The 11,168-nt window shown below is 49.9% G+C and overlaps 2 protein-coding genes across 4 annotated transcripts; one reads left to right on the top strand and one right to left on the bottom strand.

Annotated features, from left to right (window-relative positions):
* Positions 1-856: 856 nt before the first annotated feature.
* On the top strand, positions 857-2,664 carry si:dkey-243k1.3 (endonuclease domain-containing 1 protein). The gene is made up of 3 exons (XM_010898676.3): positions 857-1,242; positions 1,747-1,903; positions 2,111-2,664. Exons 1-3 carry the CDS (start codon positions 952-954, stop codon positions 2,509-2,511), a joined length of 849 nt encoding a protein of 282 aa, XP_010896978.2. The 5' UTR covers positions 857-951; the 3' UTR covers positions 2,512-2,664.
* Positions 2,665-2,694: 30 nt separating this feature from the next.
* Positions 2,695-11,168, bottom strand: zgc:162193 (TRPM8 channel-associated factor homolog). 3 transcript variants are annotated; one of them, XM_010898680.5, is made up of 8 exons: positions 10,808-11,168; positions 9,658-10,317; positions 7,556-8,547; positions 6,410-6,504; positions 6,050-6,263; positions 4,279-4,515; positions 3,834-4,171; positions 2,695-3,299 (listed from the first exon to the last, which is right to left on the bottom strand). In XM_010898680.5, the coding sequence occupies exons 2-8, from the start codon at positions 10,284-10,286 to the stop codon at positions 3,057-3,059; spliced, it is 2,748 nt and encodes a 915-aa protein (XP_010896982.4). In that variant the 5' UTR covers positions 10,287-10,317; positions 10,808-11,168; the 3' UTR covers positions 2,695-3,056. The 3 variants fall into 3 exon arrangements, with proteins under 3 accessions (XP_010896982.4, XP_019904240.3, XP_010896983.4); XM_020048681.3 differs by lacking the exon at positions 10,808-11,168 and adding an exon at positions 10,495-10,711; XM_010898681.5 differs by lacking the exon at positions 10,808-11,168 and adding an exon at positions 10,495-10,711 and having other exon boundaries at positions 9,658-10,314.

Raw genomic sequence — 11,168 nt, 5'->3', positions numbered from 1 at the left:
ATACTTCTGAGTATTGAGTGGATAGAGTGGAGAAGATTTGTACTGTTTAATGCACCACAGTAGTATGTTGCTCATTGTTCTGTTGCTATAGAAATGGATTGTTTCCGACGGCAGGCTGTTTGATTCAACGCGACTGGTTCAAGGAAAAGATTGTACTGATTTTCCCGAGCCGACGTTGACACAATTTTTGAGAAAAATTGATTTCAGTAATTAAAAGGATGACAAAACATATCCACACAGACATTAGAATCACAACGTGGTACAGACACATCTCTGTAATGGGCATCATATTCAAGGTTAGATGATGGTTGTATGAAAAAAGAAGGATTCATTAGATGCAGTTCTTTCTGAACTCACTCCTGGGCGGAGAGGTGTGTCTGGGTTTTCCACTACACAGCTGACAGATACATCCCAACCCAAACAATGAATTCTCCAGTCCAGTCAGCTGTGTACGACTAGGAGGCTAAAACCAAAACGGGCCACCTTAGCGTCCCCAGGACAGAGTTTGGGAGATGCTGCGTTGTTACAGCACGTCTTCAATCCCCATCCAGGAGGGACCCGATCTGACGGAGCAAGCCTCCTTGCATCCCCTTTGTCCTCACGCCTGGTGGGCTGCAGAGCGCTACAACCCAACAGCCCGGCCTCACGGCCCACCCAGCAGGATGGTAACAGCTGGTCTGTGAACCCAGTGTCCCCACCGGGCCACACTGTTCAGACGGGCCCAGTCCCAGTGACCTTCACATGTCCAACAGGCAGATGTAAACAGGCCGTGGGAAGGGGAGCGATGTGTGAAACGGGAGGGAGAGCCAGGTGTGGAGGACAGCGGGGGCGGTGCACTATAAAGTGGTGTGTCCTGCTTCAGAGGCACAGTTTGACCCAGTACAGGCAAACGGACGGACAGCTGCTCGAGGCAAAAGGCGATCAACTAGGAACGTCTCAAGATCCCGTCCCATGATGCACGTGGCTGCAGTGCTACTGGCTGTGACCCTGTCTCTCGTCGGGGGAGACGTTGTCGCCCGCTTCGAGGATGTCCCAGAGTGCACTGCGTATTTCTACCAGGGAAAAGTGCCGAACTGGGGCGCTACCACCCCCGGCGCTGCCCGCCTGTGCCAGCGCTTCAACAACAGGTACCACTTCGCCACGCTGTACGACACCAACCGACGCATCGCGGTGTACTCGGCCTACCGCTTCCAGCCCAGTAACGGAGGAGGAAGAGAGAAGAGATGGTTTGTAGAGCCACAGGTAGATCAGGTGGACAGCTGTATCTGACCCAGGGCGGGAGGGTGACGCAGATTCCAAAAGGCTCTAGAACATTGATTAAGGCTCTAGAACAGGGGTCATCAAGTCTGGCCCTCGAAGCCAGTTCCTCTCCATTGTTTCATTGCAAACTTCTAATCAGGGACTTATTTAGACCTGAGACACCAGATGGGTCCAATAAACTATGAGGTAGAACAGAAAATGCAGGGTTCTGGCCCTCGTGGGGTAAGAGCTGATAATCCCTGCTCTAGAATGTTGATTAAGGCTCTAGAATGTTGATTAAGGCTCTAGAATGTTGATTAAGGCTCTAGAATGTTGATTAAGGCTCTAGAATGTTGGTGTCTTTGTATGAAATGAAGGCACATTTCTGACAAAATACATACAACTAAACTATGACTAGATGCCCTATAAAGTTACAGATAAATGACCTTTTCTGTTTGAATAACTCTACAGCTTGGTGTGGTAACAGTTGTTTACTATTCTCCCCAGCTTGTAAACCTTACATGGGGTGCAGAGATGAAGGATGGGTACTGGCTGGAGAAGGACAACCCTGGTGTTTTCCTAGGTGAAAGACAGGCTCTCAACGAAGACTACAAACACTCTGGCTTTGACCGTGGCCATCTCAACCCCAATGGACACCATGCAGGTAGATCTACATCACAGACTCTGTTTTGACCCCATTTCATGGAACATTACCAATTCTAATGCTGTGACGTTTAAGTGATAAAATGTGGACTCAACGTTAACATGCCACTGTTACTTTGTGACAATGCAAATTTCTTGTGATAAAACGCTTGAAGCTACATCTCAGTTAGTGACCTCCTCCTTCTCGTCCAACTCCTCCTCCCCAAAGTCCCCAGTCGTAACGCCACCTTCACCCTTACCAACGTGGTGCCCCAGAACCCCAAGCTCAACCAGAAGGCCTGGGCGCAGCACGAGGCCCAGCTCACCGACCTCTTCAAAAGCCAGTGCGCCCAGGCGTATGTGTTGGTCGGAGCCATCCCCTCCCCGGACCACTGGATCGTCAGGAACAACGTGCAGCGTGTCAACATCCCCGAGTACGTCTGGAACGCCTACTGCTGTGTGGACAACAACGGGAAGCCCGTCCGTAGTGCCGGCGCCACGGCTCTCAACACCGAGCGGAACCTGGTGGACCGGCATTCACTGCCGGAGCTGAGCAGATTCCTGCAGCAGTTTTCGGACGTACCAGTGGGGGAGCTGTTTCACAACAACTGTCAGATAGGGACCCAGTGAGAGCATCCCGGTCCTGGGTTTCTGGTCGTGTTTTTATAGCGTGAAAGGTGAAAAGGTTGTGAATGTCATTTAATAGTATTAGTCACCTTTGGCCCAGTTCTGTGGTTTCTACTGTGGAAATGTAATTAAATACTGTGAATTAAAAAGAAATACAAAGAGAAGGTTTATTATTGTTATTTTATTTTTAATATTCTTCACATGACCTCTGTAGGAATACATGAGAATAATAATGCAATTAGAAACAATCTCATTTCTCTTTTTTATACATGATCAAAAACACAGAAAGTGTAAGGCGTCCATAGCAACATATCACAACTACGTTTAATAAAAAAGGTAATTGTGAAGACTCTGTGGTGCATTAGATATATAATTGAATCTCTAGGAAACCAGAGTTTAAATAATTTTTCAGTTAACAGTTCTACAATGGGCCAGCAGAGCTCCAGTCCCACTCCTTCTCTGTAACAGCTCACCAAACACCAGCTACCCTTCACCAGCAACCCCTGACCTTTTTCCCCAAAACTTAAGTAATTCACCACCGCTTGAGGTCAGTCGTACTGGGCCATGGGGTGGTCGCTCCACACGGGCAGGCTGGAGAGTTTCTCTTCAGTAGCTGGTTCTATGGGCCAGCCCCAAGCCTTGAAGAAGGAAGACAGGTTCTTCATGACGGTAAGGGAGAAGACCTCGGCATACAGGTTCATCTTGCTCTTGTTGTCATTGGGTACGTTCTGCATGGTGTGGTAGGCAGCAAAAACCTTCTTGAACGCGCCCCAGCCAAACTGGTCCAGGAGCTGGTGGAACGGAGTCAATGATTACATTCATTTACTAGTCAACTGAAGACAAAGTTCAGCTGAAATGCAATTTGATTGAGTGCGAATGGGGGGGGTTGATGCACCAGGGACACAGGAAGCAATTAGGGTTAATTGACTTGTCTGAGCACAGTTTGAGAGAGTTTTAACCTGGCAATCTTAAGGAACTCGGCATATCCTATGACTTCCGATTCAGCATAAATGCTTACTATGCAGAATGACGCCTCATGAACTATTCTCTGGGACATCATGACGAATCATCACTCAGAATGGTGCGTTTGTCATCTAGGTGTAGGTCTCAGAGCAGTACTTCCTGTTTGAGGGATCTGTGTTGAGCAGCAGGGCGTCTCGGCGAGATACGCGTCCAAGGACACGCGTCTCGAACCTCAGCCCCTCCCAAACCTGCAGTTGTTACAGGGAGGCAAGACCGTCGCCAGGAAATTGGACGCGATACATCGCGAGGGGAGAAGAACGGATTAAAACGTAAATATGCAAATGAATGAAAGGGTCTCACACCTGCATGTAGGTCTCCAAGGCAACCCACATGTCCCAGCTTGCCAGGTTCCGGCCTCCTTTAGCATAGTCTCTGGCACGACACTGCCGGTTCTCCAGGCTCATGTTTGGGTGGGCCTGTTCCCGTTTCACGCCCAGCACCTCCTCGTGCACATACACGGACCACAGGTTGCACGTGCACTCGGTGGTGTGCGACGGGAACTCCCAGGCTGCCCTCTGCTGGTTGTGGCCCAGCTCGTGGATGGGCCCCCAGATGCCGGAGCTGCGGATGGCCAGGGGGTCCACCAGGGCCCAGGCGACGTCGGACTGCATCATGACCGGGTAGCCCGCGTGCATGTAGCCTGCCGGGGTGAGGAGACACAGGAGAGGGTCAGATCGCAGCCTGGCCAGTGGCAAGGGAGGAGGTCACACAGTGTGTTGAATTCAGCTCCTGCTAGGAGACACCGACCGTGGGAAATCTGGACATCCACCACAAAACGCTCCTTGCGCGGGAACTTGGCGGGGACCGCAGCCAGGTCAGCGACACCCCTCATGATGTTGTCCCAGAGTGCCGCCAGCAGGTCGGGGCGGTCCAGACGTCGCACGACATCGGAATGGAGGGTTATGATGATGTTCTCAAACTCCAGCTCTGCCCAGGGGGAGGGGGCGTTCCGCAGAATTTCCCATTCGGCAGGTGTGGTCACTCCTGGGAACGGGAGAGCGGTTGGAGGAAAGATGACTGATCGTGAGGGTATCCGAATCAGGAAATCAATCTTCTAAGCAGTCAGCCGAGCATAGAGCAGGGGAACAGGAAGGCACTTCATAACATGATCTGACGTTGGACACCTGATCCTACATCACAGCAGAGCTGTTTGACACCTGTTCCTACACATCCATAGGGCTGTTTACAATTTTTAATCTTCAGAAGTAACTAAGTGAATGCACATGCACTCAGATTTTGAATTAATGGTAGATGGTACAAAGGTGCTATAGTGGCACACAACATGAGGACAGAATACACAATATCTACACAAACTTGACACACACACAAGTTTGTATGGCTATCCTCATGGGGACCAGAAAATAGAAACTGCATGCTCCCTTACCCTAATCTTAACCCTAAACCTAACCCTTACCCTAACCCTAACCTCAATAAAGTAACATTAATGCCTAAACTTTACCTAGATGTAATGCCTAACCTTAACCCTAAACTTAACCAACAATGCCTGGACCTTAAAGAAACCCCAATTCTAACTCTAAAATTAATTGTAAGTTCGACCCTACACCTAAACCCTGAGCCAGAAATGGACTTTTGCCTCATGGGGAAAATGTCATTGAGACATTTGGTACCCATGAGCATAGTTAGACCTAAAACACACACACACAGAGTAGTGAGCCTATAGGATAATCAGTTCTCATAATAGAAAGACATTTCGGTGAGCATGGCTGTTCTAGTCTTATTCCTGTTTGTATTCTGCAGATGTGTCTGGCAGACAAAGACTGGGTCGTTTGTGGTCTCTTTAATCCCTGGCAGACATCATCATCATACATTCAAAATGGCAACATGGAGCGCGAAGCAGCCCAATGATGTATTAGGAATACATGAATGGCAGATCAGAATACATGAATACAATTTCAGGAAATGAATAAAGCCTCTGCTGATTTACAAATAAAACTGGGTACAAACAGAGGCTAAACGTTTTTGGTTTTTAACCTTGGATAAAAATACATATTATAGGACATAGCTGAACATAAGGGGATTGGATTTTAATGGAGTTACACAGTGTCGTTTCATTTATTGACTTCTTTCCCTTTTTCAAGGCCGCGCTCAGTTACCAAATGTAGTGAATAGAAATGCTCTGATTATGCAGCGTATGTGATTACTTCACTTTTCAGAGGCATGTTTTTTCTCTACAGCCCATTTCCAGCCGAATGTTCCCAAACATTGCGTCCTGTACGAAACGTTCCCAAGGTTGGTTTCATTTCAGTGTCTCACTGACGGTTTTCACCAGGAACCCATTCCTGAACGGCGCATACAGGAGGCGCGTGCCTTCTAAAGCCTTATAACACTGCTACTGGGCATTAATACACCTGTTATAAGCCATCACGTCAACTCGTAGGTTCGTAATTAGTTTGAACACAGACAGCAGGTTCACCTCAGAAAACCAGGCAAAGCTGAGGCCCAAGCTGACCCCCCCCCCCCCCACCCCCAACCCGATCCCAAACTCCCACCAACCTACCAGACTTGTAGTAGGGGGCCGGCACGACCTGCTGAAAGACTACCTCCACCCCCTCTACCTGGGTGTGGGGAGGCGCGATCAGGTAGAGGAGGCCCCCCCACAGGTTGCACACCTGCATCATCTGGGAGTCGATGGGAAAACGCTCGTGGACCACCGGCGCCCTCCGCAGCTCACCAGCACCGCCGATGTTGTCGGTCTGACAGCCTATCTGGACCTGCCGGGGGACGTCAACCGATCAAACCACAGGTCAGTCGCCTTGACCGTGAAGCGCACCGACATCAACATGCTGTGAGTGGAGGTTTCCCCCTCGATTAAAGGCACAGAACATGGAAGCGGTGGGGGGTGGTGGTGATCGGGTACCTGCCAGCCTTTCCCGATGACTTCCTGTGGCATGGCCATATGGGTCTTCATCCCAGGGGACAGGTACATGCCTGTGCTGAGCCACTGCTCCCCTCCTGAAACACAGTGGGCGGGGGGGGGGGTAGGGTGCATTCACTCAGTACAGGGAGGTGTGGTACAGGCTGTTCTAAAAGCAACACAGTGCCTGGACACAGCTCTTAGTCCTGGTATATATGTTACATACCAAAAAGAAATTGTAGTACTACTTATTTCTTGTACTTTTAGATGGATTAGATTCGATTGAACGTTATTGTCATTGGACAAGTACAGGTACAACGAAATGCAGTTAGCAGCTAACCAGAAGAGCAAATAAAAGGGAGCAGAAAATGTACAGGTATTAGGTATATGTATATTACAAGTGGAATGGAAAGATGTGCAACGAAGGCAAATGCAGTACAAATGGCAATACTAAACGTGGAATTAAGGCAAATAGAGGAGGGCAGGAAATGTACAAGTATTTATTATAGTGTATGTTACAAGTGGGATAATAGTTGTGAGGGTACAAATAGCAATTCTAAATGGCATTCTAGATGTTAAATCGAGGCAAATTAAAGAAGTAAGGTCGCATGTGCAACTGAAATGCAGGGATAGCAGCAGTGAGGTTCCTGAGGTAGACACGTACCTGTAACAACTGAAAACGTCTATTATCAGACTTTGCAAGGCAGTGTCAGAGTAGTACAAAGGGAGTAGTGCAACAAGGTCCCTAAGAGGCTGTGGGGGGTGGGGGGGGGGGGGGTTCTTGGTTTTAAACACATGGTTCATAAGCCAAATTATCAAGAGGGTGAATCGAATTCTGAATTCTGATAGCGTGTCATAATAGACCACGGGTATGACATCACTTTTGTACCGCTATAATTGCATTGGTAACTGGTTTAAAACAGCAATAAGGCATCTCGGCACTTACTGCTGATGCATCGGACCTTAACAACAGCTCCTAGCCATGGTATATTGGCCATATACAACACTATCATTCCTTTTCGCTAATTCACATTAACCTATAAACTTCCACGTATTCACCATTCCGTATGTTATACCATTTTTGCGATCGGTCCCTGAACCGAACCATTAGCATCACCATGGCCTACAGGAAGAAGCGGACCAACTCGCCTGTTGCGCTGCAGCTGATCAGGACCCTGTGATTCGGCCAGACGGGTTTGAAGCTCAGGTCCTTGAACAGGTAAGGCAACAGGGCGTCTGGGTCCTGGCACGCCTTGTACACCTCCGGGCCCACGCTGAGCAGCAGGTGGTCTTTGGCATTATTCACCGGGCTGGCATGGCCCACCTGGGGGATGCCCGTCTCCTTCAGGACGTTGGTGAGCATTTCCACCACCGAGGTGTACGAGGCGCTGTCGTGCGCCTGCATCTTCAGGTAGTTGGAGCAGTCGCCGCCGAGCTTCTTCAGGCGTGCCTCCTCTTGCCCGGTCAGCGCCTGGCCGCTGGTCACGTGACCGGCGAAGCGGTGCAGCAGGTGACGGAAGTGGTATCCCTCGGAGCCGTTCTGGCCCGGCACCGGGGCTTTGATGCGACCGGCTTCCAGGGTGCTCCCCAGCAGGCTGAGACCCATCCTGTTGAGGATGCGGTTGCCCGCATACTCCGTCATGGGGTTCAGGCCCGGGTGGGTCTGGGCCCAGTACCAGGCGTGGCCCCCGATGAGCAGGCCTCCGCCCTCGGCCACAAAGTCCTGGATGTTCTGGGCGTTGTCGCCGCTGTAGCAGGTGCCGACGTAGACGCTGAGATCGGATTTGAAGCCGGTCTTCTGGCAGGGCAGACCCGACTGGCTCAGCAGGGGGAAGGCGAAGTCCAGCTGAGGCAGGATGCCGACCGGGCCATTGCGGCCTCCGTCCAACCAGCGGAGGGCATTGATCCAGAAGGGGGCCATTTGCTCATGGCCCATGTATCCTTCATGGGTGACCACGATGACCCTGCCTTGGCCATAGTACGCCCCGGCCAAGAAGGCCCGGCCGTTCGGCGTGGCGCCGATGGGGAACGCCAGAGGGCCGTGCACCAGAACCTCGGAGGGGATAGCCCCGCCACGGATTTCAAACTCGGACACGCCCTGGAGAAGGAACTCCAGGTCGTCCTTGAAGTCCTTGCCTATCCTGGGGACAGGAGGGAGAAGGCAGTGTCACTGAACTGAACTGAACTGAGGCATTCACTCACACTAGATAGGGAAAATGTGTAAGTATTTCTGGTTATGAAATAGTAGTGGTAGGCGGTTACTTTTAGATGAACAGTTGGTTAGTTATAGGAGGTTATGATGTGGCGGTTTGTAGGTTATTATATCGGGATGAAGTGAGCTAGAATAACAGGCTAGAGTCAGTACTATAGCAAGACGTGAAATGTTTCAGTAGAACAGTTCTGAGGTGGTTTTTAACAGCCTAATGAACGTCGGGTTGTGTCTGTCTGCAAATATCCATGTGGATTTTACAGGCGTGTCATTAACGATTCAGAAGCAGCCCAACATGGAAGCTTGAGGAAGGCGGCAACGCATGGAATAATCCTGAATGACATCTTCACCTGCCCTGCTTTAGGAAACATTTAGACAAGGTTGAAGTATGACACATGACCAGTTCAAGGAAGGGCTTATTCTTGGCCATACGTGGAGACTGCACAACCAGTTTTACAAGGTTTACTTCAGATACACCTTTATGGATTTTCTCGTGATTTTGTGTAAACGCTTCGATAATTCGGTAATAACACAACTGTCATCTGACATTTGTTTGTGTTTAGTGAGTACGGGGCTGTTCTAGTTGGATGAGACATGTGACATTCAGTCTCACAATGCCTTGATAACCTCGGTCACCTCCAAGACATGCCAACTTTTCAAGTTAAAAGTTAAAACACTGGATGTTATTTTGTCATGCCTCAGGATAATCTGTAATCACTGTCAAAACAGCACTTGCTCTGAATATCGGACAAAATATTAAACATTATGGCTTAATTTTAAGGACTTTTTTTATTTGACTTTATTACATGCTAATTTCACCAGGTTAATAGACTGACAACAGAGTCTTATCTACAGGAAGACCCAGACTGCAATCATCTACTTCGCTTAACCTGTTTTGAAAAGAAGAAACAGTTTTTGGAGAGACACATGGCAATATCTCTGGTCCAAAATACCCCCATTCATACATATGAGTTATACAGCAGTGGTTGGGAAGGCTACGCCAACCCCTCTCTCATCCCTCTGGGAAGTACCACATACTCACGGCACTGAGAGCCAGCTGGAAGGGATCTGTGGAGGCACAGGGAAAGTGCCTAGCTCCCCGGGCTGATCAGAGAAGTAGATCCCGGCCACACTGGACACCTTGTTCGCCGGGAAATCCTGCAGGGTGTTCTGGCCCGGGTTGTCTTTCGCCCAGCTCCACGCCTGTCCGGCAATCAGCAGCCCGCCCTTTGTCACCTTCATGAAAGCCACCATGTCCCTGACGTCGGGGCCCACGCTGTAGGCGTCGGTCACGTACACCCCATCGTCCTTGCTGAAGGCGCCCACCTCGGGCCGGAGCCTGGAGCCGCCCAGGGCGTCGGCCAGGCCCTTACAGCCCGGATGGACGACCACCCTGGTGCTGGAGCACGGGGAACCGGCCAGCCAGGCCAGGGCGTTCTCCATCAGGGCGGGGAAGGCGGTGAGGTAGGCCTCGTGGCCCAGCACCACCAGCCGGCCGTCCCCGTAGAAGGAGGCGGCCATCAGGACCTGTCCCCGGGCGTTCATGGCCAGCGGGAAGGCGTCGTGGCCGATCAGCACCAAGTCGCTGGGCACGCATGGCCCGCTGAGGTCCAGCTGCTGGACACCCCTCATCAGGCTAGCGTAGGCCTCGTGGATTTTGTTTTCCGTCATGGCTTAGTGGCAATGCAGGCTGACAATCCTGCTGGTAAAAAAAAGTGAAAAAAGGATCAAATGAAAGAACCGTATAAGCACTACTGAGTTTTTTCAAGGACCCAAAGTTGTACAGGAGATTGAGTCCATGAGGGATCCTCTTCAAGTTGATGCTGAGACATAAAAACAACCGTAAATAAATTTGAATAAAGTGCCTTCATAACCTTACCGGGATACGAGGCAGAACAGCTGGAGATATAAGAGAAAAAAAAATCAGGAAATCAGACAGTGGAGTTCAGTGCAAGCAGAGCTGAAAGAATTCAACTAAGGATTACTACCAGTGAGAGCACAGCCCGAAACAAATCAACACAGGAAGAGATCATCAGGAAACAGCAAAACAAGACAAGCGAGGAGCACGTGACGAGCCAATGAATGGCAGCTGTGATCTAAGCAGAGGAAGGGCACAACGGGCGGACCCTGTCAACAGTGAGTCTGTGTGGAAAGCTGATCACAGGGCAAACCCATGGGTGGAGTCAGTTTACCTGAGGCTGTATTCACAAGCCACAGCCTGGAACTGGCTCTTAACCACGCGTGACCACATTAGCATGACAATTGTTCTTACTCATACCAGGCTAGTGTCTGTCTACCTCCACCTCACACAGGTGGGGCCAGTATGCCAGACGGGCAGTTAAAATACCCCTGCTTGCCAAACAAAATAGGACAGCTAATCAGACAAGATAAACCGCATGCCAGTACTAAAAAAAAGACAGGGAATGTCATGTTGTATGCTGAATGCACACACACCCAGCTTAAAAGCTGTGACAAAAGTGACAAAAAGAAAGAATATCTGATATCTGAAGTTTCTTTATATTGGTGGTTAACGCCATCTTCCAGCTATGTTAT

This window comes from Esox lucius, chromosome 1 (assembly GCF_011004845.1).
Source record: "Esox lucius isolate fEsoLuc1 chromosome 1, fEsoLuc1.pri, whole genome shotgun sequence".
Lineage (NCBI taxonomy): Eukaryota > Metazoa > Chordata > Actinopteri > Esociformes > Esocidae > Esox > Esox lucius.
The sequence above is the reverse complement of the archived record's forward strand: the minus strand, read 5'-3'. Positions and strand labels throughout refer to the sequence as shown.

What these genes read in the sequence shown, in the direction of transcription:
- zgc:162193 (XM_010898680.5), bottom strand. Translation starts at nt 10,286, where the DNA reads ATGACGGAAAACAAAATCCACGAGGCCTACGCTAGCCTGATGAGGGGT. An exon ending in TCCAGCTGGCTCTCAGTGCC is followed by an intron (nt 8,548 to 9,657) that starts GTGAGTATGTGG and finishes TCCTGTCCCCAG; the next exon opens with GATAGGCAAGGACTTCAAGG. An exon ending in TCATCGGGAAAGGCTGGCAG is followed by an intron (nt 6,264 to 6,409) that starts GTACCCGATCAC and finishes GTCCCCCGGCAG; the next exon opens with GTCCAGATAGGCTGTCAGAC.
- si:dkey-243k1.3 (XM_010898676.3), top strand. Translation starts at nt 952, where the DNA reads ATGATGCACGTGGCTGCAGTGCTACTGGCTGTGACCCTGTCTCTCGTC. An exon ending in GATGGTTTGTAGAGCCACAG is followed by an intron (nt 1,243 to 1,746) that starts GTAGATCAGGTG and finishes TATTCTCCCCAG; the next exon opens with CTTGTAAACCTTACATGGGG. An exon ending in CCCCAATGGACACCATGCAG is followed by an intron (nt 1,904 to 2,110) that starts GTAGATCTACAT and finishes TCCTCCCCAAAG; the next exon opens with TCCCCAGTCGTAACGCCACC.